The sequence below is a fragment of the Carassius auratus genome, chromosome 22, assembly GCF_003368295.1.
Source record: "Carassius auratus strain Wakin chromosome 22, ASM336829v1, whole genome shotgun sequence".
Taxonomy (NCBI): Eukaryota; Metazoa; Chordata; class Actinopteri; order Cypriniformes; family Cyprinidae; genus Carassius; species Carassius auratus.
The window spans coordinates 4,186,854-4,214,769 of NC_039264.1; the positions used below are offsets into that span (position 1 = coordinate 4,186,854).

Genomic DNA, 27,916 nt, shown 5'->3' on the forward strand with positions numbered 1-27,916 from the left:
CTGAATCATTGACTCATCTAAATTAATTAAAATTTGAAGCAAAAACAGTAATATTGTGTCTAAAAATTCACTTAATGTTAACTACTTGTTTGAACTGTTGTAAAAATCAGGTAAAACTGTTTTTAGGTAAACATTTACTCTCTTGGTCATGTCACGTTGCTTAACTGCTATATCATATTTATAAATATAAAAATGAGCGAGAGAGTGAGAGAGTACTTCTCCAAATGCACAGTCTGAGTCCTGACCAGGTTAATTGACCGACACAGTAATGATGTTCTATGCATATGAGTGGTAAAAACATGATCGCCCATTCCATTTTTTTTTTTTTTTTTTTGTTTTTTTTTTTTTTTGTTGCAGGCGTCCTGTGTCATCCCTGGCAAGATGTCCCCTTGGGTGTGTTTCCAAAAGCAGCTATGGTCACAAGTTCTTTCATTACCAACAGAGTTTAATGGAACTTTGAACACAATTTGCTAATATGCTTTTGGGAAGCACCCCTGGGCGGTTGCTCCTGTTGCCCATGCTTAAAACCACCACTGTCTACAAAATTCTATAGAGTGCTACAAGTGTCCAATGACCAGAGTCCAATCTGCCCTACAAAGGCAAAAGACCTTAACTCGCAAGAGTGTGAAACTGAGAAAAACGACTTTAAAGTGTATTACTTGTCCAGCCAAATTAATTATAGGCATGACACTGGAAATTTAACAATTCGATGTTTAAGTAATGAAAATTATCACCATAAAAAAATGTGTTCAAACTAGATTTTTACCCCTATTTTGAAGTTAATGTACACTGTCTTTGCATTGTCAGCAAAACGTGAGAAGTCGCACAAAGGCAAAAGGCAGTAACTTCCACATAATCAATATTTGGTTGATGAGCACCATTTACAAAATCTTTATTGTAACACCTGTATAAAATCTAGTGTTCATGGGCTGTATCATATAGAATATTGTATATAGCAATTAGGGGTGTGCCGGTTTCAGAATTGGTGATGACGGTTATGACGTGAGTCAAATATGACGGTTTGTTCTTGGCCGCCATCCGATGCAATGCTTTGCTGATGCGAGCCGCAAAAAAAGCCATTGCCATGAATATGAATAATTCTAAATGAACTCCATTATTTTGACAGGAGAAGACAACAAAGAATAGTTTACATATAGCGTGTTGTTTAAGCGTGGTAAGACTCTCGCTCTCTCTCTCTCTCTCTTTGCATGTGTGAGAAACAGCGCTATCAGTTATAAAGTGACGGTGAGTCATGCGCCTTCACAAAGAGTTAACAGAGCATCAAATACAGGTGTGCTGTGCGTCCATTGAGATGAACTGAAAAGTTCAGATCGCTTGATGGAGAGAGAACTCTGAAGCTCAGATGCTGAAATTAATGCAAGCGTCATGCGCTTCAGTCTATGTAGTAAACAAACCTGCACGTCTCTGCCATTCATTAATTCACACAGAGACGTGCAGAACACGGATTTATATTTTAAACAACTTTTGCGGCTTAACATTTACAGATGGTCCATATGGAGATTTGATTTGATTATTTTATGCTAACTTTGGCAAATTCCATGACTGTCCATATTAAAATGCAACTTTCATTTTCATGACTGGATTTCGAGATTCCGTCCTCGTTTTCTGCTTCGCGGAAATCAGAGCAAATTTCAAAGCCGCACCCGCCCGCCATCCACTGATTATTTTGCGGTCTATGGCGATGCAATGCTTTGCTGATGCGAGCCGCAAAAAAAGCCATTGTCTGTTCTAGAAAGGATGCAGCAAATATATTTAATGCTAATGAGGCATAGGCCTAAGCTGAGTTTCATTTACGATGAGATGCGCTCTAGTTCACAGTGCAGTGCAAGTGAACGCGGCGCGCTGGTGCTTCCATGTCACGGTTATCATTGTCTGCTATATTTTGCTTTTTATTTATTAAAATACATGCAATTGGTTGATGAAACATTTATTAAAATTAAGATAAGATTTGTACAAAACGAAATTCGTTTTTAAGAAAAGTTTTCTACAAAGCAAAATTTTATGAAGTGGTAGGCCTAAATATCATGTCTGACGATTTACAAAACTTCATTAAGTGGAAAAAAACATGTCTCCCAATATATTGCGCATCTTATGATCCTATCTAAAAAATGAAAATAATTTTTGCTAAAAAATGTTTGTAAAAAAATATTTTAATGACACGGTTTTTGCGGTTATAGAGTTCTAATGACGGTGTTCAACTATAACCGCCGGTCTCACGGTTATATACTAACCGTCACACCCCTAATAGCAATGTGACTGTATTAAGGTTTTATTTTTTATGGATTTATTAATTTTTTTTTTTATCGTAACAAGCAGACTGTGGGCCCTATTTTTTAACGATCTAAATGCAAAGTGTAAAGCGTACATTTTCTAGATCATCTTCAGACTATGCTGGCAAAAAGTTGATTCATCCACCCGTTCTCAAATGTCACATGAACAATTTTGACGAAAATCATGCAAAACTAAGGTGTATTGAGACTAAATTTGTTGTGTGTTATAACAAGCATGACTTGAGACAGTGTTACGAAATAGTTCCACCTAGTGGTCAGGAGATAATGCATATTTTTGCTTATAACTTCTGAATGGTTTGACTAAAACTGGTCTGTTTAGATTCAGTGGCTCATGCAGAGTCTAATGATGTTCAGTTTCCCCATGTCAGCCATTATAGGTGTCGGCCAACAATTTTGGGCACAGTGCCACCATGTGGTCAAAAGTTATAAAGAAATTTACAAAAAAATAAAATAAATAAATAAATAAAAAATTATATATATATATATATATATATATATATATATATATATATATATATATATATATATATATATATATATATATTATTACTGCTATGTTATTGATCTCAGTTACATATTCTCTCCAGGTCATACTGAGCAGCTGACTGTATACAAGCTGCAATATGTCAGAGGAGCGAGGAAATGACTCGCCGTCTGAGATGCGTCTCTCTTTAAAACAGAGGTTAGTTTGTTTCATCCTTGCATGGTAAACGGAGCTTTATGGACAGACAAACTTAATAATAACATAGTGCATTTGGGACTATGAACAAATCATTTTATCAGTGCAGTTAACTGATTGAGGCATTAGATACTGCAAATGACTAAAAGTATGGACTTTTAAACCTTCAAAGTGTAGCCAATAGATGATAAATATTGTAAAACTGTAAAGAAAAGTCATAATTTACAAAGTTATTCATTCCTTCCCTCAGCAGGGATTTGAATTTTTTTTTTTTTTTTTGGAGGCTGGTTAGTTTAAAAGTAGAGGTATTGTAGCATTAAAGCACTTAAGTAGTTTTGTAAAAGTATAAAATTTTTATTTTTATAATACAATGTGTTAAAAAGTGTCTAAATTTATGATACGTCTCCAGCTCTGTGTCTGGTGGCATGCCGAACTTCAGTGAGAAAAAAAAGTCATCTACCAAAAGGTATTTCATGTGTTTTACAATATAGCATTATTTGTCTACAGCAGTAATATGTAATAGAACTTTACTGAAGAAAACTACAAATAAAAGATAAACCACAATATTTGGTGATAATTTTTTCACCTCATTCTGGAGCTTCTTTCAGTAAAACATCTACTCAGGCAGTCACTAAAAAGACATACTTGCAGATTCATCATGGAAAATAAAGATTAAACATTTGAAAATGATGCTGAAATACCTCCTCTGTTTTAAAGTTTTATCCCTCTCTTTCTGCTCTTTATGTCATTAGTGTAGTATCAGGCTCACTTGTATCCAGCTCTGTGTCTGTGACGAGTGACCAATCAAGACGTGAACCACTGAACTTCAGTGACAAAAAATCACCATCTGCCGGAAGGTATTTCATGTGTTTTACAATATAGTGTTATAGCATTATTTGTCTACAGCAGTAATATGTAATAGAACTTTACTGAAGAAAACTACAAATAAAAGATAGACCACAATATTTGGTGATCATTTTTTCACCTCATTCTGGAGCTTCTTTCAGTAAAACATCTACTCAGGCAGTCACTAAAAGACATACTTGCAGATTCATCATGGAAAATAAAGATTAAACATTTGAAAATGATGCTGAAATACCTCCTCTGTTTTAAAGTTTTATCCCTCTCTTTCTGCTCTTTATGTCATTAGTGTAGTATCAGGCTCACTTGTATCCAGCTCTGTGTCTGTGACGAGTGACCAATCAAGACGTGAACCACTGAACTTCAGTGACAAAAAATCACCATCTGCCGGAAGGTATTTCATGTGTTTTACAATATAGTGTTATAGCATTATTTGTCTACAGCAGTAATATGTAATAGAACTTTACTGAAGAAAACTACAAATAAAAGATAGACCACAATATTTGGTGATCATTTTTTCACCTCATTCTGGAGCTTCTTTCAGTAAAACATCTACTCAGGCAGTCACTAAAAGACATACTTGCAGATTCATCATGGAAAATAAAGATTAAACATTTGAAAATGATGCTGAAATACCTCCTCTGTTTTAAAGTTTTATCCCTCTCTTTCTGCTCTTTATGTCATTAGTGTAGTATCAGGCCTCACTTGTATCCAGCTCTGTGTCTGTGACGAGTGACCAATCAAGACGTGAACCACTGAACTTCAGTGACAAAAAATCACCATCTGCCGGAAGGTATTTCATGTGTTTTACAATATAGTGTTATAGCTTTATTTTTCCACGGCGTTAATATGTAATACTGTAGAACTTTACTGAAGAAAACTTTAAATAAATGACTGACTACAATATTTGGTGTTCAATATTCACCTCATTCTGGAGCTTCTTTCAGTAAAACATCTACTCAGGCAGTCACTAAAAGACATAAATGCAGATTCTTCATGGAAAATAAAGACTAAACATTAGTAAATGATGCTGAAAGACCTCCTCTGTTTTAAAGTTTTATCCCTCTCTTTCTGCTCTTTATGTCATCAGTGTAAGATCAGGCTCACTTGTATCCAGCTCTGTGTCTGTGACGAGTGACCAATCAAGACGTGAACCACTGAACTTCAGTGACAAAAAAACACCATCTGCTGGAAGGTATTTCATGTGTTTTACAATATAGTGTTATAGCTTTATTTGTCCACAGCGTTAATATGTAATACCATATAACTTTACTGAAGAAAACTTAAAATAAATGACTGACTACAATATTTGGTCTTCAATATTCACCTCATTCTGAAGCTTCTTTCAGTAAAACATCTACTCAGGCAGTCACTAATAGACAAAGATGCAGATTTTTCATGGAAAATAAAGATTAAACATTAGTAAATGATGCTGAAAGACCGCCTCTGTTTTAGAGTTTTATCTCTCTCTTTATGCATTTTATGTCATTAGTGTCAGACCAGGCTCAATTGTATCCAGCTCTATGTCTGTGAAGAGTGACCAATCAAGAGATCCACCACTGGACTTCAGTGACAAAAAAACACAATCTGCCAGAAGGTATTTCAAGTGTTTCAGACTTTTGGTCAGACAGACTGTGTTGGAAAGTTTATCAGTGAATAAGTATTATGATTAAAAAAAAAAAAAAAAAAAAAAAAAAAATATATATATATATATATATATATATATATATATATATATATATATGTATATATATATATATATATATATATATATATATATATATATATATATATATATATATATATATATATATATGTATATATATATATATGTATATATGTATGAGGGAACTGGAGACAGGTGGGGAATAATCAATTAACCAAAACAAGGAGGAAAGTGACCAAATAAGGGAACAGAAAGTTCATAAATGTAAACAGTTCGCCCCCTCCCGGAAAGGTGCGTCCTCGCACCGCAAGAGGAATACCAGCGGAGGGAGGGTGGGGGTTTCTGAAGGTGGGCGAGGAGCAGGCAAGGAGCAGGTGAAGAGGGAGCATGGAGGTAGGGCTGGGCTGGGATCAGGGCTGGACGGAACAGTGGAGAAACAGGAAAATTAGGGATTACCTCCATAGACCAGTCCATAAGGTCCATAAGTTGCTCCATATTATTTCCCGAGACCGAATACAGCTCACTCTCAGTCGCGGAATTGTGGGCAGGGTTTTCCTCCATGCCCTCGATCTCCACTAAGATTCCCACGACGCATGGTGTTGCTGGCTCACACACCTGGTCAGTCGGAGAGTGAGCGGTCGGGGAAGTGGGTAAGGCACGCCAGATCGAGGAAAGTCCCTGGTATGCTCCTCCAGCGAACGGTCCAGTTGCTCCAGGCATAGAAGACGGACTGCTGGGATGGCCATTCCGGGAGAGGGCAAAAAAGAAAAAAACTAAAAGAAAGAAAAACGCCGCTAACTAAACTATACTGTTTGGTCCGTGATTCTGTTACAAATGGGTATAGTGCTAAACGAAAGACTAAGGTGCTAGAGGATGATATGGAACAAATGAGGAGTTTACTTAAGAAGGATAATACAGACAATATATAACGTTTACAATACAATACAATCTCAGGATAACACTCACATTCACATACAGATGCACATTCAATCACAGACGATGAGGAACTGAACAGAACGGGTATTTAAACACACAGAAGAAAATGAGGGAACTGGAGATAGGTGGGGAATGATCAATTAACCAAAACAAAGGAGGAAGGTGACCAAATAAGGAAACAGAGAGTTCATAAATGTAACAGTCAGGGTATTTCTGTAATATTTTACCTGGAAATGCAGTATTTTCTTCTATTTTTTACAGAACATTAGATTCAGACTTCCCCAGACTCACAGTAACCACAAGAATTTCAAAGACAATCTCTTAGGGATTTTCCAGGTAAGAAAAGTGTTTAATGTTTCTAAATATGTTATTGAACAAAGACATTACATTTAGAAATACTTTGACATAATATGGGTGTACAATTAGGTTGAAAATTCAGTCTTTTTTTTCAGGAGCTTGAGAACAAAATAATAAATTTCCTGAAGAATGAGCTTGAACGATTTAGGAAAATATTACAAAAGGACGGCACACAAGAGAAAGACTTTGTGAAGGACTTTAATGAGAATAAATGTAGTATCAAAGAAGCAGCTCTTGAGCTCACACTCTGTTTCCTGAGGGAGATGAAGCAACATGAAGCTGCTGATACTCTAGAAGGTAAGAGACTTCTGATCATACAGTATTGTCATTTAGAAGGGCTCCAGACTGCGACCAAATGGTCATATTTTGTGATCATCATTTTCTGCCTGTGTAACTAAATTTTGTCCACTGCACTGCCCATATACTAAGCGCCTCCATTTCTGTTGCATATTAGAAACATCAAACGCATACAAATCAAAAGCATAACAAAACTGCAGTACTCATTTCAGCTGTGCAACATGAACTGCTTATCAATTCAGACTAATAAATGAGCACAGTGCATACAAACTGGTCCAAGCTTAGAACAGGTTTACTCGGGAACCATTGTTGATTGGCACTAATGTTAATGCACAGTGCTGCAAGATCCAGAGAGAAACATTTGAATTTTGTCCAAACTAAAATTAATAAGGTTGCTGCAAGATCTCGTGAGAAGCATTCAAATTCTGCAAAAATTCTCCATTATAAACAGATCAAACAGCACTTACAGAGAAAACCAGAAGTAGTTAGGCTGACTATTACCATGGTGTTCTGTCAGAAATAGTTGAATGTTATTACATACTTCATTTCATTGTTTTTATGACCTTTTGAAAGTGAAAAGGCATTGACTTTGATGCATCAATGACTTGCAAGTATTTCACACTTCAAAGATCTAAAACTGATGTAATTTTTTTTAATGGGATGATTAAAATATACTTTGTAGTAAACAAACACATATTTAAAATTTAAAAAGACAATAAATTACTATAACCAGCGAAAAGTTTTGCACTTTTTGTGTAAGAAGTAAGAAAAGTCACAAAGTGCCTTGAAAAACACAAAATTAGATTTTGCACATTATTATTAGGAGTCGATTTTGTATACTTCCCTACTCAGGTTTAGTGCTTTACTATCAAATGTGCATTGAAATAAGCATGTAATATTATTAGCAACGGAACACATTTATGTAAAAAAAAAAAAAAACGTCATTTTATGATTAAATTACCTTTTAAATCTGTTTCTTGTGCCACCTTTTGTAGAACTTGGCACTGGTTTCACTGCTTTTAAATTTTATTCTGTAAACTTGCTTATGAATGACTTAAAGAAAATGGACTGAAACATTATTATTTTTATTTTTTTTTCTGTTTAGATGATCTCATTTTCATTCATCAGCTAAAATGTAGCCTAAAGAATAAGTATCAATGCGTGTTTGAAGGAATTGCAAAAAAGATTCACAGATGAGAATCAGGCCAAAGAAATTATTGATCATGTAAAAAAATCCAAGAGTCTATTTATCATGTGCCACATTCCAGTCTTCTGCTGGATTTCAGCGACAGTTTTTCAAAACATTTTAGAGGAGAAAAGAAAAAACCTGAAAAACAATGAGGCTGGTGACTCCTCTAAAACACTGCAGGAATCAAACGCTGAAGACACTCCAAGACTCTGACACAAATGTACACACACTTTCTATGCTTTCAGATCCAGCAGAGCAGAAAAAAGTATGATGGAGAATACACACCAGATGTCTCCTGGGATAAAGATGCCATCCTTTCATTGGGGAACTGGCATTTCATCAGCTGGAAAAAAACAACCTGATCTTCTATGACACAGATCTGGAAGCCTGTGGTATTAATGCCTCTAAAGCATCAGTGTATTCAAGCATGTGTACCCAGATCTTTAAGGAGGAAAGAGGGATCATCGTTGGCACCATGTACTGTTTTGTTCACTTGAGCATTCAAGAGTTTATCGCAGCCCTTTATGCACATCTTTTTCTAGACAAAAACAAAACAAGTGTATTTGCTCAAGATTCTACAGAACAGGCAAACAAAAATGAAGCCATGGTTGATTTGCTCAAGACTGCAGTGGACAAGGCACTTGAGAGTGACAATGGACATCTGGACCTTTTCCTTCGTTTCTTTCTCGCTCTGTCACTCCAGTCCAATCGACAACTCTTACGAGGACTGTTGACACAGCAAGACTGCAATGAACAGGACTACAAGGAAATAGTTCAGTACATCAAGCTGAAATTAGAAGATAATCCGTCTCCAGAGAGATCCATTAATCTGCTTTACTGTCTGAATGAAATGAATGACCAAACTCTGGTGGAAGAAATTCAGAACCATCTTAGCAAGGAAGTCTCTCATCTGGTGACCTTCACCTTCTCAGTGGTCTGCTTTGCTTTTGTGTTGTTTGACATCATCGAGAGAGGAGCTGGAGGAGTTTGAACTTCAGAAATTCAAGAAATCAGATGAGTGTCTCATTAGACTATCATCTGTCATCAGAACCTCCAAAAGAGCTCTGTAAGCATTTAATACATTCTATCATGTTTTGCTTTAATTTGAAAAAGTTATTTGAAACATTTTTAATTTGAAACATTTGCGGTTATCTTCATTGCTCTATGCTGATTATTTTACATACACAGAAAATCTCCAGTGTTAATTTAACACTCTGAGTGTGGACTCATATAAACACTGAAGCAGTGTTAAAAGTAACACTGAAGCAGAGTTGAAGTTAATTGAGATATGATTGAGCATTATTAAAGACACCTGATGTTAACAAGCAGACTCACCAAGTGAGAAAATCATAATTTGTGTGTCACCATTATAGTGGTCAGTGTTTTCTTTAGTTGTGATCGTGGCTTGTGGTTTTTTATTTTAAAATTGTATTTGCATGCCAAGAGCAAAAGTCATCGGGTGGTGATGATTATGTTTTAATGTAATCGTAGTTTGACCTGAGTTACTGAACTAATTTACAGTGTTTTTCTCTAAATAAAACTTCCATTATTGATTGTAACAGCTTTGATTCCACAATGAAAGCGACTGCATTTTCTATACAGTTTGTAGCCATCTTTTGCAAGTGATTCTGATTATTGTTATTTTTTTTAATTAAAGAGTGTTTATTTTAGGCACACACAGATAACAAGAATCAGCGTATGGATCTCACAACGGTGACAAAAGCATATCCAGATAAACAGATCTACTCTGAACATCACAAAACTAGATACAAAAAATTCACATAAACAGCAAAAATAAAATTTAGTTAGAATAAAAAGTTAAAAGACAGTTCAGCTCATAATTTATTCATGCCGCAATGCATGATGGGAGCCATGGATGAGTTTTTATTGGCTAAAACATGCTTTTTTGATGGTCACTTACTTACTTTTAAAAACATGTCATATTATGCCAAAAAATGCTGGATTGCTATCTTTTTTCCCCACTTAATTTATGTATACATTAAATAAATCTGAACTCACGCATTCAGGTCACTCCATGACAATTAGTTCAAACCACAATCAATAACACATGGTTGCTTTGCTCTGGTCTGTATGTTATGATTCTGTTACCACAGCCCAACAAAGTCCAAAGTAAAATCTGAAGGTTCAAGATCCCAACTAAGCAAACACTGACCACTATAATGGTGACACACAAATTGTGATTTTCTCGTTTGGTGAGTCTGCTTGTTATCAGGTGTTTTCAATAATGTTCAATCATGACTCAATTAACTTCTTAATTATCTCATTAACTTCAACTCTGCTTCAGTGTTACTTTTAACACTGCTTCAGAGTTTAATATGAGTCCACTCAGAGTGTTAACCCTCTTGGCGCCACGGTCGAGTTTACTCGACAAGATGCGGAACTGAATAACGGCCGATTTTGTCAAATAGGGTGTCAAATTTCATGCAACCTCCCCTGCACCAGATAGCAGACATGTAATACTTAATCTCTGACTGAAAAAACGTCATGCTCCTATACAAAATATTCGAGCTAGAGCGCATTGAATCAGTGCGAAAAAAAGCGGAGCTTGTGTGAGAGTGAGCCATTTTATCTGACCAATATTGTCAACGTCAGCGAGTATTGGCATTAGATTATTATTATTTTCATTATTATTATTATCTAATGGCATCAATAAAGCTTCAATAAAGCCGCAATGAGGTGTTGGAACTTCTATTCGCGGACACTGATTCTGAAGAGGAATATCTGCATTCAGAAGATGACGGTGATATTGAAAGTGAAAGTATAGCCTACACCAAGCACAGACGGTGAATCCTTTGCCCAATGTAAATAATGGTCCTTTGCCAAATGTCAGAGGTGTGAACAATGTTTGCCGGGGTCGGAGTGTTTCAGCGAAATTAGCAGGCGTGTTTTGTTGCGGGGACGAGGCGGGAGATTTTTAACGGCGCTAGACATGTATATTTTTCTTCTAACCGCACCTCTCCGCATCGCGGTGACAGTATTGTAGTGGAGACTTTGTCTAATGCCACTGGGTATGTTAGACGAGGTCGAAGTATTCATAGGACAGTTAGGAGGCAAGGTGGGGAGTCGCAATGACACTGACAGTAGTCCGAGCTGTGCACACTCGGCGCGTGCGCGAGGATCTGGCCGCGCTGCTCATAGCAGAAGCAGAGGCGATGTGACACGGGGCATAGCTTTTGAACTAAACAGGTCTTGTCTACTTGTGTTTGTGTGTCATATAATATTATATGTGCCCATAATGGAATCAGAGTGCCTGCTGCATGTAGTAAATTGAAATTCCAACCGCTACAAGCATTCGGTTTGTTTCTACCATTTATTAGTATGATTTACACAGTTTGTTTACTGCTTACTATTTACCTGAGCATTCAGTATTGTGCAATATAGCACACAGAAGGTGAGGGACTTTTTTTGGGGGGAAAGAAGTGCTCCATTTTATCATTTAAACATGTGACTTTTCATGAAATTTCTATAATTCAAGATGACCACCCATATGACGTCATAATATGCAAATTAGATGGGAAAATAAATTCTAATTCTAATACTGGGTCATTTCATCTTAATATTTTTATAATTGACAGAAAGTCTCTATTTTTATAAATTTTAAGATATACCTTTTGAAATTAAGATGTCAAACGACGTTTTAGGAAAAAACCTCTGGCGCCTAAAGGGTTAAATGAACACTGGAGATTTTGCTGTGTACTTTACATTTTTCATATATCCTTATATGTTTTTCTTCTTTTTATGACTACAGGGCCATTTAAGTGTAAAGCTAACTATAACTGTATTGTTTTTGTTAATGTATTTAATTTATGTAGTATGTAGTTCAGTCATAGTCTTAATATTAATCTGTGTTAAGGCTAGTAAAATGATTTTCCCTCTGCCTCTTGTTGTTTAATTAAGATTAATTACACAGATAACAACAAAAATGTTGCCCTTTAAAACTGAGTGCACAGATCCATTTAACTAATGCACATTCCAATATTTCATCAACTGTTTGGATTAATTTTGTGCATTTATGTGAATACTCACCTAAACTGATAAATTTATATATTTTGTGTGTACTTGCAAGTGCAATAAGATGCAAAAGAGAAATAAATTCAGTACTTGTGGACTCTCTGAGAGGTCCTTTCTGTGTTTGTGCTCAAAAACTGGACAAAATTGAGTTCTCTATTGCATTTTCACACTTCAAATGTATCATATGTTTTCTCTTACTCCCAGACCATTTTTAATGTGTAATTAGATGTTCCACAAGTGTATGCAAACTTGTGTCTCACCAGGTGGATCAGTGCATTATAATTCTGACTGGATCTTTTCTTAAATTATTCCTCCATGAGGACTGTTATATAGTTTTTATTCACTCTTGAAATTGTCAGTATATTTTCATCATGTGCTTATCATACAGCAGATGGTATTTTTATATAAAGTAAAATGTTCAAAATATGAAACCCCCATAATTTCCTCCTCAAGACACTCATCAAGTACTCATTGTTATTAAAGCTATCTATCTTAATAAACCATTTTTATGTAAACATGATTCATTTTATCTTGCAAATTTCATAGATTTTGATGTTATGTTAGTGTAGTTTATGTTTCATGTAAAATAATTGGAAAATATTTCATATCTGTATGTCGAAAAATGTATTGTATAATTTCCTCCTAATTCTGTGACATTATTTATTTCCCTTGCAGACTAAATGATTGTAACTTAACAGAAAAAAGCTGTCCAGCTCTTGCTACACTTCTTGGATCAGATAACAGTCTGAAAGAGCTGAACATAAACAATAATAATCTGCAAGATTCAGGAGTGAAGAAAATCTGCAGTGGACTGAAGATGTTAAAGTGTGAATTGGAGATACTGAGGTAAGTTGCGAGGAAATTGATGTTTCAGGTATTTTTACTCTTTAAAATATATGACAGTGTATTATTTGGATATCACTTAATACACAAGATGAATTCCCTGTTCTACCATTTCCTTTAAGAAATATGGGCACTGTGCAAAAATCATATATGTATACAAAATTTGCTTGATTTAACTTTTATCATCAAGATGTTAAAAAGCACAAAATCTAAATTTAAGATAACAGCAACTAGCTAACAATGATTAAAGAGCCATTAAAATCAGACCATATGTTAAAATATATGACAGTGTATTATTTGGATATCATTAAATACACAAGATGAATTCCCTGTTCTACCATTTTGGGGAACTCTGTTTTCCTCTAAATACTAAAGACTGATTTGTTAACGTTTATTCAGCTGCACAAACCTATAGCCAATTGGCCAAAATAGGTGGAGCCAACTCCTTGTAAGTAGGCGTAGATTGCAATTTCATCAGAATTTTCTCCAATGATACTGTTACCTCATGATAACTTGATAGGACCTCTGTCATAGTGAGTCCATTATAAATGACTGTTCCTGTTGAGAGCATCTGAGGCACAGTCACAATGTAAATGCATCTGAGTAAAGATACACATAATCTTTCACTATCCAACAAGATATTAGAGCATATTTTGTGACATGTGGCTCATGCAGGGTGCTCCTGTAATTCTCTGTATGAGAACTCTGAGCACGCTTTCTGCTTGGGCAACCCCATAAAGATGCTACGCTCACAGAGACATGTGGTTTCTCATTACATTCTTGTCACTTTATTTGTAGAAAGCAACCCCCACTAGTGCTACAAAGTTTTTTCTTCCTCTATGATAAATGTGCTACTCCACATGCAGTATTGACTAAGAGCCCTGTCCCTTCACACACCTGTCATTGACTAAATATTTCAGTTGATGTCTAACAAATTAAAGTTCTCTGTGCCTTTTTTGCCTCTATAGTTATTTATCAGTTTTTGCAATTAACTTTCAAAATATTTTTATAAAATTAATGAAATCTAATTAACTTTTGGGTTTAATCAGGTTTATTTTTTTTTTTTTTTGAATGACTGATTATTTATTTTTGTCTTTCTGTCCTAGACTTTCAAACTGCAGTTTCACTGAAGAAGGTTATAAAGCTCTGGCTTTAGCTCTGAGATCAAACCCTTCACACCTGATAGAGCTAGATCTGGCAGGAAATGATCCTCGACAATCAGGAGTGAATCAGCTCACTAATGTGCTCAAGAATGGATACTGTAAATTAAAGATACTCAGGTGATAAATGTCTTAAAACATATCAAATGAGCTACAGATGTTTGAAACTTGTACATTTGGATCAACAGAAAGAGGAAATATAATGCAATACAACATTTTCATTAGAAAAATGCATAGAATTGCATTAACTATTTACAAAAAGTAAACCTCCAATATGGCCCATTAAATTAATATATTAGGTCCCACTTTATATTAAGTGGCCTTGAACTACTATGTACTTAAAAAAATAAATACAATGTACTTACTGTGGTCATATTGCATTGCACTTTTTTTGCTGCTATTGAGGTGAGAAACAGGTAAGGTTAGGGACAGATTTGGTGGTATGGGTAAGTTTAAGGGGTGTGTTAAGGTGTAAGGGATGGGTCAGCGTGTAATTAACATGTAATTACAAAAATTAATTACAGATGTAATTACGTGCAGATATTTTTTCAAATATAAGTACAATGTAAAACATGTGTGTACAACAATAAGTGCATTGTACCAATTAATAATTAAAATTTAACTACATGTAGTTAAGGCCACTTAATATAAAGGTGGGTCCTATATTAAATAAAATTTAATTAAAAAATTAAAAAAAAAATATCAGTGGCAGTGCAATAGTCCATATGGTGTATAAAATACTGAAAAACAAAAAGTAATTATAAGCCACTCTTCATTTATTATAAACTTCTCTTGAACTTAATTTAACGTAATAGTCTTACAGTACATAATCTGTGTTCAAATCATCAACTTTAAGATTCTCCGATGGATGGACCTACAGTACTGCCCAAAAATGTAATAATTGTATAATTTTAAATGTCATAAGTTTAATTAAGCCATCACAGTACGAGTAAGATGTTACAGTATTTTGGGAATAGGAAGACCTAGTTAAGGTATTAAACCGACAAAAGTATATTTAAATACAGCATACATTTACCACCATTGTGCTTGTGGGGTCCCAAGTTCAAGTCCCGGCTCTCTCTGGCCTTTCCTGATCTCAACCCCCTTCTCTCTCTCCCACTTCGGTTCCTGTTGACCTATACCAGTCCTATATAAATAAAGGCATAAAACCTTAAAAAAATATTAATATATTTACAGTTTATTTAAAATACTAAACATTTAATGTTTGTATATAACAAATTATATGTCACATATGTATTTCATTTTATGACGTAATTTATTTTCCCTTATAGGCTAATGATTGTAATTTAACAGACAAATGCTGCTCAGTTCTGTCTAAACTTCTTGGATCAGAAACTAACCTGAAAGAGCTGAACATGAACAATAATAATCTGCAGGATTCAGGGGTGACTTATCTCTGTACTGGACTGAAGAATAAGAAGTGCAAATTAGAGATACTGAGGTAAGTTGTGTGACTTGATGTAAACCAAAACTGAAGTTCTGAAATGTTTTAAATATTCCATAAAATCTTCTGTATGTATACTTTTAATATAATAGTACAATAAATGACTAATATGGAATTTCCTTTTAAAATATGGCAAGTATGCTTAATTTAACTATTTTATTTGCTTTCTTTGCATAACTGTCATCACCAGTAACTAAAAGAATATACCTTTTTGCAAAAGGCATCACCTATTAATTTGAGCTTTTAATAGCCACTCTATATGGTCTCTAATGAACTTTAAATAATTCTCTTTGACAAGTCATATTTTGCTCAAAGCACTTAAAAAAATCACTATTTGCATCTTTTAATAGACATTTTATTGCATAAAAGTAGTTGATTAACTAGTTTAGTGTTATGTTTGTTATTTTTGCTCTTGAGTTTCAAACTGAGGAAGAAGAGTTAAGAACTTTTTCAACACTTAAATCTAGACTCAAAACATAATCTGTTTAGATAAGTATTTATTGAATGAGCACTATGCTACAACTGAATGATTGCACTGTATTTTATGTATGTATGTTTATTATTTCAAGGCTTTGTAAGTGTGACCTGACAGAGAAAAGCTGTTCAGATCTTGCTTCAGTTCTCAATTCAGACTCTAGCAGTCTGAAGGATCTTGACCTGAGCAACAACGATCTGCATGATTCAGGAGTAAAGCTGCTCTCTGAAGGACTGAGAGAGAAATGTAAACTACAGAAACTCAGGTGAGTTGATGTCTAACATATGAATGATATCTGGGCCTTTGCTTGCCACCATATTCAGTCATCAGTTTTATTTTTAAACAGTTTAAATTAATGTGTTCAAGGAACAAAATTAATGAAGTTTCTAGAATGAAGTAAGTGAAGTTAATTTCTGTTAACAAATTTTGTTTATTTTTAATGATTAATCTTGTACAGGTATAAAATATTTTTTTGTTACATTTTCAATCTTGATCTAGACTTTAAATGTAGTGGTAACAGAAGAAGGTTATAAAGTTCTGGCTTCTGCTAAATTAATGGTCTATTTGTGTTTGTCTCCACATTCAGTCATCAGTTTTGATTTTAGAATTCATTTGTATATTGAAAACTGTTCAAGAGGGGCTTACATTTTATGGACTTGCGTTATTTAGGACACTGTGTAGAATAATTGATTAATCAACTACATGTTTTATTTTAATCTATTTACTAGATTTTCAAACTGCAGTATCACTGAAGAAGGCTATAAAGCTCTGGCTTCAGCTCTGGGATCACATCCTTCACACCTGATAGAGCTGGATCTCACAGGAAATGATCCTGGAGAATCAGGAGTGAAGGAGCTCATTGATTTACTACAGGATGGAAAGTGTACATTAAAAAACATCAGGTGATAAAAACGCCTTGAAATACACAATTATTTTAAAATAAGCATTAGATGTGATGTCAGCTGAATAAAAAACTAGGAAAATGTGGTCAGATGGACCACGAAAAATTTTAAGTTCAAGAAGAGAAATTTACTGCAATTCAAAATTAGTCATACACACACAAATTGAATCAAACACAATTTTTCATAGAAAACACATGTAATTACATTATAAATCACACACACACACACACACACACACACACACATATATATATATTCACAATACACTGCATTTAGCATATTATCCACATAACTACTACAACTTTTTTTTTTTTTTTTTTTTTTTTTGCTTTGCAGCTTGTTAATTGAAACCAGAGCCATTAGTCTTAACTGAATAAAGGAAAATAATATAAGACCGACTAATCAACAATTCATATCATCTTCCTGTAGGTTTCTGAAATGTCCTGGTGCACTGGAAGTGTGTGAGTATCTCACTGATGTTCTGGGTAAAAGTCCATTAATACTGAAAGAACTGGATCTAAGTGGAGATATATTAGAAGATCTCGATGGGGAGAAGTTCTCTCTTCTTTTGATGGACTCTCATAGCAAGGTCGAGAACATTAAGTGAGTGAACATGATTTTATGCATTATTACTTTTCATTATTTTAAAAGACTCTTAGTCATGTGTGAGCAAATAATACGACTTGTTGATCTGATGTGTGTTGAATATGTACTGAATAATATATAATGCTGTATTTGTGTTTAGTGTGAATGATTGTGAGCTGACAGAAAAAAGCTGTTCAGTTCTAGCTACTGTTCTCTCCTCCAAAACCATCATGAAAGAGGTTAACCTGAACAACAGCCATCTGCTGGATTCAGGAGTCAAAGAGATCTGTGAGGGACTGAAGAATCCTGTGTGTGAGTTAAAGATACTCAAGTGAGTACATTTCACCATTGAATTCAAATTTATTTGTATAGCTCCTTTACTTTCTAATCTAACATTCCATTCCATATTTATTTGTCCTGTTATGGGAAGTAGAGCAAATGTGTGCAAGAATGGAACTTCTGTTTACTGTCAGAACTCCAGTATAGAGAGCATCACTGATTATAATTTGTTCTACTGTATGTGCCTTTAACACAATGTGCTGAACTGTTTGCCTCTAGTGTAGACAGAGTGTATCCTGCTTGTTCTCAACAATGCAACTCTATATAAGTTATATAATTTACATACCAACCACTCTACTGGCTTTGTATCTAGCTAAACACATACACAGAATAACAGGACTTGACACAAATTTCTAGTTCTGATGAGTTTTAAATAAATCAAAATGATTGTAGAAATGCACTGTCTAATGAAAAATGATGAGTCCATCTTTATATAATGTAAGATAATTATGCAGTGTCTCATTAAATGCTGTCAATAGGATTGAATGACAGTGCAAATTATATATTCACAACCATGTACTGTGCATGCTATTCCTCAGAACCTGGAAACTGAACAATATACATTTAAAATGACCAGTAAGGACAAACTACATAGCCTGATCTAAAGAAAGGAGGTACAATGTGTTAATTTGGATGTGGGTCCGTGGTATATTTTTTTTGTCCAAAGTTGAAGATTTTTTGCATCCCCTTTCCTCACTAGACTGTATGTACTCGGAATAGCCTTCACAATGATCATCTTTCTCGCCATTCTCGCTGCCATTGTATTAACTAACATTCCAAGAGGACAGTACATGATACACCAGTGGAGAGAATGCTGATTCCCTTTATTGTCCTCTAGATTTTGGGCCAACTTAGGCTTTGCGTTCTATTTGGTTGTTACAGTGTCACTTGTGCCCCTTTGGAACTAAGAAATGGTAAGCACTTGGGTTATACCATATGTAAGACTGTTAGGTCAACCATTTTTTTTTACTTATTTATTTTGACAGAGCTGGATGATGAGGAAGATAATAAAAAAAATCCAGTATTAATTGTCAGTGAGGTGTGGCTTGCTAGCTGTCACAATATGCTACTGTTAGTGTTTTGGAGACAAGGAGCGAAGGTACATCGGAGAAAAAAGTAAACAGGATTTAAAAACACACTCATAGTACAGGAACCAAATTACTTTTAGCACAGGACGCTAGACACAGGAAACATTGGGCTTATATACTTGGACTAAATGAGGAAATCAATGACACCTGAAATCAATAAAAAATGGAGAAACAAGGCAATGTGGAACACATGGGCATGGAGCACATGGGGGAGCAAACCAGACAAAAAAGGTGTAGCATTCATACAATGGAGCCATGGCAGAGCAGACAGTTCAGGGGGCCATAATGGAGTAAGCAGAAAAGGGAGCCATGGTGGAGCAGGGAACTCAGGGGGTCATGGCAGTGTGACCTCTGTTGCTCTGACCTCGTTTTTTGTATCTTTTTCTGAATGATGAAATTTATTTTTTTGCAAAGATATAGATAAATAAACTCAGTTGGGTCACTTAAGACCCATATTGTCCATCAAAGGGTTAAAAAAGCACTGGTTGGATTTTTATCATAATTGGGTGGTTGTGTGCACACTCTGTAAGAAACATTTAAAGGTGCCATAGAATGCAAATATTATTTTTATAAGGTGTTTGAACACAGTTGTGCGACTGCAGTGTGCAATAACAACATGCCTTTAATGGTTAAATTTCACTCTCGTTGTTTTATAATTCCAAAAATTCATAAACAGTTTCTCCACACAAGCATTTCCAGACTATGACGACATAGTCGGTGGAAGTCTTCCCCATTTGTGATGCTCTCTGCCCTTATAGCATATACACAGCCCTGATTGAGAAGCTGTAGTCCACCATTCTCTTGCTGTATCTGCTGGAGATGCAATGTCAGTGACAAAGAGTCATTAAAAGTGTGATTTGTTGAGGTGCACCAACGAAGTTAGGAGTCTCCATAGACCGCTGAGGACACGGTGGTTGCATTTAATTTTTTAAAGGAAATATGTCCCGGGAAAAAAAACTGAAAAGCCCTATAGTTTGTACTAACATTTTACACTAGACTTGAGTGCCTCACAAACAAGGGTCAGTCTAGTCCTTTGCAGAGTTCTGCAAAGATTGCTTCTGAAAGAGGGATCGATACCAATGCTTTGTGCGCAAACGTCCAGACTCCAGACCAAGTAAGCATCACGCATCATATTTTGTTTTCTAAAAGAGCTTTTTGGTTCTCTGTAAGGCTAATGCTGCTAAAGCTACCATTGTCTCTGCCTGTTTTCACTAATGCTGCCTTCACGTGGTACCCGAATGATCGTGAATTGGAATGTTTTAGTTAAAATTGCATTTGGAAGCATTATGTAAGGTTAGGGTAACAATGAGCTCTTGAAGCTCCGCACTCCTCTGAGAAGGGAACAGGGCTGCAAGGTGTTCACAACAAAACCCTCCTGCTGACATGAAGAGCAACCAAAATTATATGTGGGGTATTTTGAGAAAAAAAAAATCTCACACACACACTCTGGGGACATCAGAGAACAATTTAAAATATTATATCACAGCATTCTATTGCACCTTTAAATCCAGTGTCCCCTTTAAGAATTAATATTTTATCTTTTCTTAAATATGTTTTCATTTCTGTTTTAGACTCTCTAACTGTAGCATAACAGAGAAAGGTTATAAAGCTCTGGCTTCAGCTCTGAGATCAAACCCTTCACATCTGATAGAGCTGGATCTGACAGGAAATGATCCTGGAGAATCAGGAGTGAAGGAGCTCACTGATTTACTACAGGTTCCAAACTGTCAACTGAAGACACTGAGGTGAGATGATGAAATAATACAAAATGAATTACATGAAGGTGAACATGCACATTCTGTTGTAGCAGCACAGCGAACAACATTTCTAAACAAAAATCATGTAAAATGGTCTTCATCAGCACCAACTGCTGATTTTTTTTCATTAGACAAGATTTATTTGAGGACTGAGCTGAATCCTGCATTATCTTTCTTCTACAGGTTTTTGGGTCCTGCTGCAGATGAAGCCTGTCAGTATGTGACAGGAATTGTGGGTGAAAACCCACTACTCCTGAGAGAACTGAATCTGCAAAAACGTAAACTAGGAGACACACGAGTGAAACAGATCGCTGTTCTACTGCAGGATAAACACTGTAAACTTAACACATTGACGTGAGTTTTTCCACAATTTTTTCATGGTTATAGTTTGCTTCGAAGTATATTTTATATACATAATTTCTTTGATATTGTACATTTAGCATTTTACATTTATTAATTTAGTGGACACTTTTATCCAGAGAAACTTACAGATAACAATAATACAAGCAGAAACAACTAAGGCTGTTGTTGTTCATTAAAGAAGGTTTTCAGATTTGTACAAACATTTTTCTTTATCTACAGGCTGAATAATAACAGGATCTCAGCAGAAGGTTTTGCTACTCTGACTTCAGCATTGAATTCAAATCCTTCAAACCTGATAGAGCTGGACCTGAGTGGGAATAAACTAGGAAATTTAGGAGTCTGGTCGCTGTTGAATAATCCTCAGTGCAGATTGGAGAAACTGAAGTGTGTGTCTTTATTTATTTACATCTCTGCATAATATACTGTACATCTGTAAATGTCATTTTGATGAGATTGACTGTCATGACAGACTTTTTGTTTGACTACTTACCCTATGTGTCCTTAAATAATGTATGAAAAATACAAATTCAAATTAAGCAGATGTTATCATTAAGGCATTTGTTGCATATTTATCATCCATTTATATTAGGTGTACTACTATGTACTTGCATTTAGATTAATAATCTGATATTGTGTGTATATGCACTTACTGTGTACAAATACCTGTAATTACATCTTTAATTGGTTCCTTTACCCTTTAAACCTAACCATACCACCAAACCTGCCCCTAACCTTACCTGTAGCCCACTTCAGTAGCAGCAAAAGTGTTTTCCAATTCAGCATGGACACAATAGGTATACTGTATCAAACATTTTATGAAGTACATAGTATTTAGAGACACCTAATATAAAGTGGGACCATTGCATGTCTGTGGGCTGAGACTTTTATTGAAATTAATATAAAGTATTTGGATATGTTCCACACTATCACAGCATTTTCTTTTATTATTAAACTAATCATGATTAACAAAAGCTTTTTTTGACAATATATGTATACTGTATGTATGATTTTTTCATATTACAGACTTTCAAACTGCAGTATCACTGAAGAAGGTTATAAAGCTCTGGCTTCAGCTCTGAGATCAAACCCTTCACGCCTGATAGAGCTGGATCTCACAAGAAATAATCCTGGACAATCAGGAGTGAAGGAGCTCATTGATTTACTACATGATGGACAGTGTACATTAAAGACTGTCAGGTGATGAATGTTTTCAAATATTTAAAAATAAGCCATTAATGTGTTTTTAGCTGTGTGAAACTACATAGAGGGCTGAAATGTACAATTATGGAATTTAATTATACAAATAGTAATTTACTTAATTGTAATTGAAAGTTTATTTCATGGGTCTGACACGAGCTTTGTGATATAATGTAAAAAATATGAATGATTACAAAATTTGCAAATATTATTGGCGGATCACTGGGTAAAATTCAACTATTGTTATTGTTATTATTATTATTATTATTATTATTATTATAGTGCAGACAATTTTATGAAGGGCCCTATTGTTTTCCTACAGATTTTTTTCAACTATCCAGGGCATTCTGGAGCCCATAACAAGCATAAAAACCCCTTGGAATTTTGCAGTCTGCTCTCATATCTATTCTCATATACTCGACCCATAAGCAAGATGGGAGCTGAATTAATTATGACATGATAATCTAATCTAAAATTATTTAAATGTCATTTAGGTTTTTGAAAAGTCCTGCTGCCCAAGAAGCATGTGATCATCTCACTGAAGTTCTGGGTAAAAATCCATTATTATTGAAAGAACTGGATCTGAGTGAAAATAAATTAGGAAAGCTATATTGGGAGAAGCTCTCTGCTCTTTTGGTGGACTCTCATAGCAAAGTGGAGAAAATTATGTGAGTTAACATGATTTTACAGTACATTATAACTTCTCTGTTTCATTTATAATATTCATTATAAAGGACTGTCAGTCACATGTGTGAGCAGATATGAAGATCTGATGCGTGTTAAAATGTGCTGAATAATAAATAATGCTGTTTTTGTGTGTGTGTTCAGACTGAATAATTGTAAGCTGAAAGAGAAAAGCTGTTCAGCCCTAGCTACTATTTTCTCCTCCAAAACCATCCTTAAAGAGGTGAACCTGAACAACAGCCGTCTGCCGGACTTGGGACTCAAAGAGATCTGCGAGGGACTGAAGAATCCTGTTTGTCAGCTGAAGATACTCAAGTAAGTATATTTCACCATCAGCTATACTCAACACCACAGCAATCATTGTAATATTTTATATTTATTAGACCTGCTCACATCCAGAAGTGGTAAAATTTGAAAAATATTTTTGTTGTTATGTGTGTCTGTGTGTGTGTGTGTGTGTTGTAGTGGTTTTCATTTAATAACTGTGCATAGACATATATTTGTATATACTCACACAGGAAACGAGCCATAATTAACCCCTTGCAACAGTTTAAACTCTAAATTTGGTAATGAAAAAAAATAAAGTAGCTATAATAAAATTGGTTCACAATTATATTTTTCCAAGGTTAATGATGAAATTTAGAACCACTCAAACCACAGCTCTTTGCAAAAACAAAACAACGATTCCCCAAAAAATTTAAGGTAAGGAGACAAAAATGTCCATGGACAATTAAATAAGTTGTTGCAGAAAGTGAATTGTGAAAATTAATTGCCGATTTCAGCACTGCATTTACATTTTTGACAATTAAAAGTGTTACATATCCCACTGAACAATTTTTAGATGCAGGGTCAGAAATGAACGAGGTCTTGTGGCAAAAATGTTCTTGTTCTAAGGGCACGCCGGCCCGTAGAAAAGCAAGGTCCGACCAGGGGCTGAATAGGCGGCGACACATCAGTGTGACGGTGACACGATGTGTACCGCGGCGCCATGCCAATCTCGGGACTCGGGAGTGTAACCAGTGCTGAAGTGGTCTCATATGAAGCAACCCGAGCGGCGTGACTGCGGCTGCGGATGCCATATGCCCCAGGAGCCTCTGAAAGTGTTTCAGTGGTACCACTGTCCTGCCTCTGAAGGAACTCAGGCAGTTCAGCACTGACTGGGCACGCTCGCTGGTGAGGCGTGCCGTCATACTCACCGAGTCTAACTCCATACCGAGATAAGAGATTCTCTGCACAGGGGAGAGCTTGCTCTTCTCCCGGTTGACCTGAAGCCCCAACTGACTGAGGTGCCGGAGAACGAAGTCCCTGTGATCGCACAACTCTTCTCGGGACCGGGCCATAATGAGCCAGCCGTCGAGATAGTTGAGGATCCTGATGCCCACTTCCCAGAGTGGGGCAAGGGCGCCCTCCGCGACCTTCGTGAAGACACGGGGGGACAGGGAGAGCCCGAAGGGGAGGACCTTGTACTGCCATGCCTGACCCTCGAAAGCAAAGCGCAGAAACGGTCTGTGACGAGGGAGGATAGAGACATGAAAGTACGCGTCTTTCAGGTCGATCGCTGCAAACCAGTCCTGGGGCTGGACGCATTTGATAATGCGTTTCTGCATCAACATCCTGAACGGGAGCTTGTGTAGGGCCCGATTCAAGACTCGCAGATCCAGGATAGGTCGAAGGCCACCGCTTTTCTTGGGCACGATGAAGTAAGGGCTGTAAAACCCCGTCCTCATCTCGGCTGGAGGGACCGGCTCGATTGCATCCTTCGCCAGCAGGACAGCAATCTCCTCGCGCAAGACAGGGGCGTCCTGGACTGCCACCGAAGTCTCGAGCACGCCATTGAACTTGGGGGGTCGCCGGGCGAACTGAATCGCATAGCCGAGTCGGACCGTCCGGATGAGCCAGCGTGACGGGTTGGGCAGCGCAAGCCACGCTCCCAGACTCCGTACAAGAGGCACCAAAGGGACAATCGACATACCCGCAGTGGTGCAGCGATGGGGAGTCGTGCCGGAAGGCCCAGAAGGCACTGCGTCCTGGGTCATCACAACCACACTCCCCGTGTTCCCGGAGGAACTGGCCAGGGACGCGTGGAGAGGCGTTGCGTCTCCGAACCGCGACCTCTTGGCTGCTGGCGAAAGGGGGCGTCGTGGGTGAGAGTGAGGAAGCTGTGCGTCGCTCATTGTCAGCCCACGAGCCTTGCAACTCGGAGGAAGGAGAATTTGCTCTTTTGTTGAAAATGTGGGTGCCACTGGCCGTTCGACCAGTGGCGGAACAGAACAAAACAGAAACTGAAGATTCTCCACCCGGCCCTCCTCCGGGGGAAGGAGTGGCGCTGTCTTCGCCATCTCCTGAAGAGCAGTTCTCCGCATCTCCGAGTTGCCCGTGTCAGGGCCGCTTAGTCGACTTCCTTGAGGACTTCGCGGCCGGGAGTGACACGGGGGGCGCCGCTCTCCAGCGCGTGGCTCGACGCGCCGGCCTCGAAGAACTCTCAGCACGGGGCGGAGCTGGTGTAGAGGACGCAGGGGGGCGCCCACGGTGACGAGCAGGCTGAGGCGCTACCCGCGACGGAACGGTGGCAACCGGAGAGACACGTCGGGGCAAGATGTGCTGGATGGCCTCAGTCTGCTTCTGTACCGCCGAGAACTGCTGGGCAAAGTCCTCGACAGTGTCGCCGAACAGGCCTGCCTGGGAGATGGGAGCATCGAGAAAGCGAGCCTTGTCCATGTCCCTCATCTCGGCCAGGTTCAGCCAGAGATGCCGCTCCTGGACCACCAGCGTGGACATCGCCTTCCCGAGGGACCGCGCCGTGACCTTCGTCGCCCGTAAGGCGAAGTCAGTCGCCGTGTGCAGCTCCTGCATCAACCCCGGGTCGGTACCACCCTCGTGCATTGCTTTGAGTGCCTTGGCTTGGTGTACCTGCAGGATAGCCATGGCATTCAGGGCAGAGGCAGCTTGGCCCGCAGCACTGTAAGCTTTGGCAGCGAGCGCGGCCGACAGCTTACAGGCCTTGGGCGGGAGACGTGGACGATTCCTCCAAGTGGCGGCGTTTTGCGGGCACAAGTGCACCGCAACTGCCCTCTCCACCTGGGGAACCTCCACGTACCCCCTGGCTGCCCCGCCGTCGAGGGTGGTGAGGATGGAAGAGGGAGACGAGCGGCTTCTGGCCGTGAAAGGGGCCGTCCACGACTTTGTCACCTCTTCATGCACCTCCAGGAAGAAATGCACCGGAGCAGAACGAGGTTGTGAGCCGCGTCCCGTGCCGAGAAACCAATCATCCAGCCGCGAGGGCTCGGGACTGGGCGGTGTGGTCACCTCCAGCCCGATACTCACGGCTGCCCGGGCAAGCACGGCCGACAACTCCAAGTCAGATTCGGCAGTGGCGACAACACCCGAGGGGGGCAGCCCCGCCGAACCCTCATCCTCAGAGGTTGATAACCCATCCCCCGATGCCGCGATACCACCGTGAGACGGCCCAGCAGAATCAATCGGCAGCTGCACGGGACAGGCGCTGCGGGAGGAGTGAGAGGTCCGTGGGGCGTGGCCCGGCGGAGAAGCTCTCACTGTAATCCTCAGATCTCCCAGAGCGCCAGCCGGCGGCCCTCTGCTCGAGCCAGAGAGACCGGGACGGGTGGCGACAGAGGGGTCTGCTGCACTCCCCTTGAGGAGTGAGAGACGCGATCGCAGCGCTGCCATGTTCATACGCCCACAATAGACGCATGAATCATCCACGAGCGCAGCCTCAGCGTGTTGGACGCCCAGACACTGCAGACAACGCTCGTGACCGTCAACCGAAGACAGGAAAGGACCGCATCCAGAAGGACACGGACGAAACGGCATCTTGAAAAAGACGCGAATCGTCCGTGATTTGCTCTTTTAGAAACTGTCTCTTTTAGCCGAAGCGCCCAGGGGAATCGCCGTTCACAGGGACACCGCTGTAACGCGCCGTCACACCGACCAGGAACAGCTTCAAACAAAAACAAAGATGATGGCTTTGTAGTGATTCTTCTCATCAGCTACTCGGCTCCGAAGCAAAAATCTAATGAGTGGATGCACCTGTCGCCCTATTTATACCCGTCGGCACGGGATTGGCTCAGGTGTGTTAATCCACTAGCAAATTTTCATTGGCGTTTTCTCTTAAAATCAGAGATGATTGGCCTCCCAAGTGAGACCCCATTTGTCGGTCGACATAACTCGTAGTGACCGACAGATAGGGAACCAGATAACTAACGTACACGTCCACTGCCGAAGCGGTTCTCGTTCTCGAGTCATGAACCGGTTGCATCGGATTGCGGATGACCAGTACACTGAACCGAGAACCATTTCTGTCGGACGCGTCCAATTTGAGAACCGAGGATCTGATGATACTGTGCATGTGTGATTCAGCGCGAAGCAGACTGACACGCAGCGCGTGAGAACCAAACTTGCTCTTTTAGTGATTGATTCTGAACTGATTCTGTGCTAATGTTATGACCTCTGTCCTGGAACGCTATCGCTTTTAATTTAAAATGGTTTATTTAAAACAATTATTTATCAAAAATATGGAATTAGAAATAAAGGCCTCCCTCTAATAAAAGCCTGCTTCAAATAAAAGCCTGTTACCTTCTGCAGTTCAGGTAAATAAAGGCCCCGGTTTTTATTTGAGCAATTACGGTAATTTTGGCCGATACAAATGCAAATGCATTATAAAATTATTTTTAATTTTAGTTAGTTTTTAACAATAACTTTTTATTTGTTT

General features: G+C 38.1%; 1 protein-coding gene and 1 pseudogene across 1 annotated transcript; both read left to right on the top strand.

Annotated features, from left to right (window-relative positions):
• The first annotated feature begins 373 nt into the window (after positions 1 to 373).
• LOC113040762 (NACHT, LRR and PYD domains-containing protein 7-like) lies at positions 374 to 14,456 on the top strand. Its single transcript, XM_026199017.1, has 13 exons — positions 374 to 393; positions 2,900 to 2,994; positions 3,401 to 3,457; positions 3,744 to 3,848; positions 4,142 to 4,246; positions 4,943 to 5,047; positions 5,345 to 5,449; positions 6,716 to 6,746; positions 6,907 to 7,108; positions 8,870 to 9,069; positions 9,230 to 9,363; positions 13,005 to 13,175; positions 14,279 to 14,456. The coding sequence occupies exons 2-13, from the start codon at positions 2,936 to 2,938 to the stop codon at positions 14,454 to 14,456; spliced, it is 1,452 nt and encodes a 483-aa protein (XP_026054802.1). The 5' UTR covers positions 374 to 393; positions 2,900 to 2,935.
• A 1,179-nt stretch (positions 14,457 to 15,635) lies between these two features.
• Positions 15,636 to 27,916, top strand: part of LOC113039448 (protein NLRC5-like) — a 32,177-nt pseudogene continuing 19,896 nt past the window's right edge.

Excerpts from the sequence above, each read along its gene's own strand:
- LOC113040762 (XM_026199017.1), top strand. The coding sequence starts at position 2,936 with ATGTCAGAGGAGCGAGGAAATGACTCGCCGTCTGAGATGCGTCTCTCT. Across the intron at positions 7,109-8,869 it reads AGCTGCTGATACTCTAGAAG|ATTCTACAGAACAGGCAAAC; the intron begins GTAAGAGACTTC and ends TATTTGCTCAAG. Across the intron at positions 9,070-9,229 it reads AACAGGACTACAAGGAAATA|TGGTCTGCTTTGCTTTTGTG; the intron begins GTTCAGTACATC and ends TCACCTTCTCAG.